At 43.7% G+C, this 6,262-nt stretch overlaps 1 protein-coding gene across 1 annotated transcript; it reads right to left on the reverse strand.

The window, feature by feature from the left end:
• Positions 1 to 265: 265 nt before the first annotated feature.
• Positions 266 to 5,920, reverse strand: stx2b (syntaxin 2b; the record flags this gene model as incomplete). Its single annotated transcript, XM_084439484.1, has 10 exons — positions 266 to 418; positions 1,100 to 1,210; positions 1,313 to 1,450; positions 1,673 to 1,746; positions 3,232 to 3,340; positions 4,029 to 4,102; positions 4,200 to 4,274; positions 5,531 to 5,630; positions 5,722 to 5,793; positions 5,891 to 5,920. The coding sequence occupies 10 exons, from the start codon at positions 5,918 to 5,920 to the stop codon at positions 341 to 343; spliced, it is 861 nt and encodes a 286-aa protein (XP_084295610.1). The 3' UTR covers positions 266 to 340.
• Between the last annotated feature and the right edge of the window lie 342 nt (positions 5,921 to 6,262).

Consider the following 6,262-nt stretch of genomic DNA (forward strand, 5'->3'; position numbering starts at 1 on the left):
TTATAATCTATAAATGTAATTAGCCAACACTGTCAAAAATTCCAAGCATAAATAAAAAACATTAATATATATTTTTTCTTTTTTTACATAATGTGATTAAATCACGTCAGGAATATTAAATCACAAATTTAAATCAGGGATATTACATTACAATCAATGATTTACACAACTGGAATTATAAACTGTTATCCTGAGCTTTAAAGAATTGACTCCATTGATCTTGTGTTATACAGTATGCATAGACAGTGTAAATACATTTGCATGAACCAATTGGAATTGATGAGGTTGGTAGACCAGGCCAGGTTTGTGCTGACTGATCTCATTCTGAAGTCATTCTGTGTCACTCGAAGATCCCCACAATAAGAATGAGCAGAACTAGTAGAGCAACTACGACACAAAAGGCAAGGTAGAGACGTTTCTGCAAAAAGAGGAAAAGGAAGAGAAAAAAAATGTGTTTAGAGCAATATCCTCACATTTCATCCTGATAGGCTACTCGAGTGTGAGAGTGTGAGTTGATTGGTTAATGAGCGTGATGTGCGGTAGTTACGTGAGGCCGGTAGCAGGGCAGGGTTCATTCAGGGGGTTTGGTAAGTCCAAGTGACAGGCCAACAATTAGTGAAATGACGGCAAGCAGGATCAACAGAGCTAGGGCAATGAGGATGTATTTCTGCCGGGGACAGGGACAAAGACGTTATATTAGGTTAGTGGTGCTGCAGCCATAGCTAAGGCTGCTTCTAGTGACAAAATTAGTCAGATTCAGCCCTGAGGGTGATTCTGTTTCCTCAGCAAGCAAGGCGCCCATGTCTATAAGATATTTATTTATGCTTTTATTTGTACAGGGACAGTACATATTAACCATTAAAAACATGACTATAAATATGTCAGTATTAGCTTAAAATGTCATTTAGATCAGCGTCCAGATATAGACAGGTGTTGCATTATGATTATCAACATTTGATCTTCTATTTGAATCATAACATTTTTAATCAGTTTCACTGGTACAAAAAGACTTGCGTTGTATCAAAAAATAAAGCATGCAGTCCTCACGATCGCAGCAAAAAGGCCAGTGTGTGACCTTTGATGTGGGAGAGAGACTTACCCTCCGGGATTTCTTCTGATATCTTACAGCTTTTTTAGTCTCCTCCTTAGCACTGCATATGTATTCAGCTGCATTACAAACGTTCTTCTCAATGTTGTTGACCATATCTCCCTTTTTAACCAGACACATAATAATGTTAAGAGTGAGATCAAAGCACTGAAACAAAGCAGACGTGACGGAGGCGATTCCTGGACATGTGTCCCAACACCGTACCTGGGTCTCCACCAGCATGGCCATGTCCATGAACATGGTGTGGAGCTCCTTTATGCTGGACTCCAGACGCATGATGTCTTGGTGCCGTGACTCGATCTCGTTCAAGGCCTGCCGAGTGATCTGGGAGTCTGAGATGATCTGAGGACAGATGAGAGTCTCGTTACTTCAGGGGAGGTTCATACGGATGTGCAGTAAACAGCATATGTAACTGAACCTCAACCTGCTGTACATTGCCACGCCATACTGTACTGGATTTTATCTGAATGCATTTCCCCCACCAGATGGCGCTAGTAGTCACATCTCAGATTCTTGACATGGTTGTCAGGCAATAGAAAAGACCAGCGAACGGAGGGAACTTACATCTGAGGTGAATATCGATGGGTTGCCACTCTCCAGCATATCCTCCAACTCTTCGTTGCTGGTCACTTTTCCAGCTTAAAGAGAAGAAAATTTAATTGTTGGTGTTTGTGACCAGCTGTGTCAGAGTGGGGGTGGAGGGTGGGGGGCTCGCCATGTTGATTCACAGAACGTCGCTCTTTATAGTGGCAAACTCTTTGTAATCACAATCGGTAACTGTCTAGGTAACTGAACGATGTTGGCGCTACTGAACGCCTGTAGATACATAGAAACTCCCTCAGTGAAAGCATAGACTGTACTAGATGTAGGGGCCACACAGAAGCGTCTCCTATGGGATCTCTGTTTCAGTGGAAGAGGGCAACCCCCAATAAGAACCAGGTGCTGAAACTATAAACAAATGCTCATATTTATATCTCCCCTATCCTGTACAATAACGCATCCCGTGGGGATGAGGCCTCTGCAGATAGTGGCTGTGATCCAGACACACTCCAGCGAGCGATTCCTCGGAGGGACGCAACGCTGCAAAACATGACCAGATCCACTCCCGCGGTTCACTAATAACCCGCTACAGGGAGCAGACGTGAGTCGAACTCCTTCCACTCCGGGTCAACGTAGCCATAATAACGCAGCGCAGACCCACAAAGCCTTGCGACGGCAACGCGGTGTAAAGCAGGTCAGTCATGTGATCGTCTCCTCTGTGAGACAGGTGAACCGGCAGCGCGCGGGGCGTTTCCCAGGCAACGGGAGCACGGGTGGGTGTCTCCAGTGTCGGGTTCTTCCCTGTCTGGATAGCGGTGTGCTGAAGAGTCTCATTACCGCTGTCTGCGGGGACCATGGTGCTAGCAGTGTTCTTAGGGGCCTATATATATATATATAGGCCCCTAAGTGTTTACCATCAACCACTACTATACTTTGTGGTTATTCATAAACAATATAACTGTTAAAATGTACATTTAGCAATGGCTTCCCTCTTATTAGTCTATAGGGCAGGGCGGTATATAATGTTGATGTAATACAGAAAGTGTTAAGCTGCTATCATTCAGAAAGGGAAATTAAATTCTCATTTCCCCCGATTCACATTTCAGGGGAAATAACTGTGATTCTCATTTCCCTTCAATGTTTCAGAATGACAACGGTTTAGTTAAGAAATGAAAGGTGCTTCCGCAAGCATGATGGCGAAAACAGTCCCAGTAATCAGTAACCCAGTATCTTGGCCAGGGCTCCTTTGAAAAAGAGATGGTAATCTCAACAGGATTTCCCCGGTTAAATAACGGTTAAATAAGAAAAAGAAAAAATCTGGAATAATAATAATTTGTGATAATGAGAAAGATTCTTCACAAAACTCATCTACTTCCCACACCTTTGGTGTTTTGCATGGATCAGCCGGATAGTACAGTGCCTATTCAGGAAGGACAGGTGATATGAAAGCAGTATGATTCAGCGTGTCTCTCTACCAGGCTGGTGATTCAGTGTCATCCTAGGGACGGGGTGGAAGCCCTTAGGTGTGGTCTCCCTTCCGTGTTCCTGGCCCGATGACAGGCCAGACATTGTTGACCACTCACTTATCTCCAGCTGTCTCTGGATCCTTCCTTTGCTCTTCTCCCTGAAGGACACTTGAGTCTCGTTGTACTGAGTCATGACCTCTACGAACCTCCGGGAGAGGACAGTGTGCTGTTGAGGACGGGGAGAACCAGAGCGTTATGACATACACTAGAAGACTTTGATAACACTTTTAAAATATTTGAAAAAGACTGTCACCTGACACCCTCTCACATCTAAAGGCTTTTAAAAGAGTTTTAAGTCGCAGACTAGGATTCTGCAAATCGCCTATTGGTTGTTGATAATGGTCACGTCATTGAACCACACAATTTGCATAAGACAAGACTAAAGACTTGTGAGAATATCAAACATGTCTGATATTGTCGTAAGGCCAAGACGTGACAAAGACTGGCGAGAATCGAGTTTTAAGACCACCTTACACCTAACGACTGTGATCACGGGAGCGCACAGCAACTCCAGCAAGACTCTCAAGATTTTATTCTGACTTTGGAATTTTGTCTGAGACTTTGAGATCGGGGGGAAAGTCGGTAGGTGTAAGGCCGACGTTAGGAAGGCAGGAGAGCTCAAACCTGAGACGAATGAGCAATCCCAGCCTTGCATCCCGAAAAACGCAATTTCAAACACATTTTTATCTGTCCGTTTTGTCAGTCTCTCTCTTTAACTCTCTCTTCAAGAGCTGAGAATGTGCGTGAGATGTGGTGACATTCTTTCCTAAACCCAAAAAACGATGTAACATGTTTGTACATGCCGGTGACGGCTAGAATATGAGGAGGGAGCTGCCAGAGGGTTGTTTCCTGACCTGCGTTCTCTGGATGCGGAAGTCGACGGAGGCCCTGTTAGCGCTGTCGTCCTTCGGCAGGCTCTGCTCCATGGCTGCAGAGAACAGACAGAGCCAGCACTATCATACCTGTAGTATTGTATCTCAATGTTACACTATTGATAATATAAACAGCTTAATGGTTGAACTTACATTTTAGTTTGACTCGCACAAAGTTGGCATTCTTTTTTATCTCGTTGGTCAACTGACCAAGTTCATCTTTCGTCCCTGGATGAAAATACCAAGACAGGAAGTTAGTGGCCAGATTGCCCAGACACAGAAACGATGGATAACATTATGAAATCAAACTAGTGTTACCAAGCTATCACTAGGCACTGCACTGTCCACTTTACTGCAAACAAATAAAACAAAACAATCTTCCACCTTTCAGAGCCAATGGTAACCTTGGGATACCTTATCATTCAATTTGTCCAAACAAATAATGTGTGTCAATAATATGTCTAAACATCAGAATCAGAATTAGTTTTTTAACGTACTAGGAATTCGCTTTTGGTCGTGGTGCATAACATGGAGACAGCTTTGGATATAACTGGCTCCACTTTTGTCTTTTGCCATAACGTACAGTAACATTGCATGTATTGTGTTCCTGCTGCTGATGGTAATTCTGCTTACATTAGTAATGAACTAAAGGTCTTTGTCCCGGCACGGTTTAGATTGGCTCTTCATGTCCGATGTGTCTCAACAGTGGATCAACTCTGAACAAGCTCAGCTATTGATGCCTTCACAGCTGTAACAGCACAGCTTGACAAGTCTGACTCAGTGTGAGGGAGCATACCCATTACAGTATGCTCTCACACACACACACACACACACAGACGCACACAAACATATGCACACACACACGCACACACACGCACACACACGCACGCACGTACACACACATGCGCACACACACACGCACGTACACACACACGCACCCACACGCACACACACTACAGTGTCTTTCTTGCTATCTGCCAGAATCTGAATCTGCCAATTCTCAGTTTATACACTCAATGTAAGCGATTGATCACATCACTCTGTAAGAAAAGTCGACTAAATGAGAAGTGTTACCAAAACACACACAGATACTCCATAATGCCTGTGAGGGCAGTGGGACAGGATCCCAGCTTAAATAACCGTCCTAAGAGGGTCAGTCAGAAACCACCCACTGAATGACCTGGATCTGGCTTAGCAGTGTTTCCTACTCAGGCTTCCTGGAAGCCAGCCATTTATTTGAGGAGGACAATGCTACAGAGGAAGTATGGCCTTCTGGTTATGCTTGAACACCCTCACCAGGTCAGAATACAAATATTAAGAGACCACCCAATGCCACATTTAAATTCAAACTTTCGCCCAAGAACTACTCAAAATAGTCCAAATAAGCTTGAAACAACCTAAATATCCAAATGTCTCCGGCTTACTTTATGAGGGTATTGGCTTTCAAGATGAGTGTGTGATGATGTGTTGAGGGGGAAACTTACTCTCGTCCGGATTGGGTGCAGACAGGATCATGCTGTGTTTCTTCCTCACGTCTTCCACGTGGTTTGAGATCTTATCGATGAGTCCCCTGACCTCTTCCACCTGGACAGTGGATTCAAGACCATATGAGCAGTTATAACAGCCGTTATAACAGTAAGCAGGGAATTATAGCCTAGGATTAGCCTATACTCACCATTCTGAAAAAAACTTCCATAAATCCATCTCTTTCGACTGTGACTGATTCCTCCTCAACTGGACGCCTGTTCTATATATATATATAAAGAACCGATGAATTATCCACCAGGAAGAAAGGTGATACGTAGGTAACCAACACAATAAAGTATGGATTAGATGCTACTTACGGCAGTTAATTCACCAAGTCGATCCTTCATACCGGTGATGTTTTAGTCTTGAAGGCTACTGACTCCTTCAAAGCACAAAGTCTTCTCCATGATAATCATTAATGAGCACAGTAAGCAGTGGCTAACTAAAAAGTAACCATGTAACAACGATCGACTGTGAATTTGACGAACATCAAGCAAGAAGTTTCTTCTTTCGGGATGCGTAACAATTCAAATGCGTGTTCCTCTTTTGAAATAGACCTGTAAAATGACTATAAATGATTTGCTGTATAGCCTACTCTGGGCTAGGTATTGGCTCCACTTCAGCTTGGGGGGTTGTTTGTTTGGGATACGCCTCACAAGCGCGTAAGCACCTCAGGAGCGCTGAGGATG

Source organism: Borostomias antarcticus (assembly GCF_949987555.1).
Source record: "Borostomias antarcticus genome assembly, chromosome: 6".
NCBI classification, from domain to species: Eukaryota; Metazoa; Chordata; class Actinopteri; order Stomiiformes; family Stomiidae; genus Borostomias; species Borostomias antarcticus.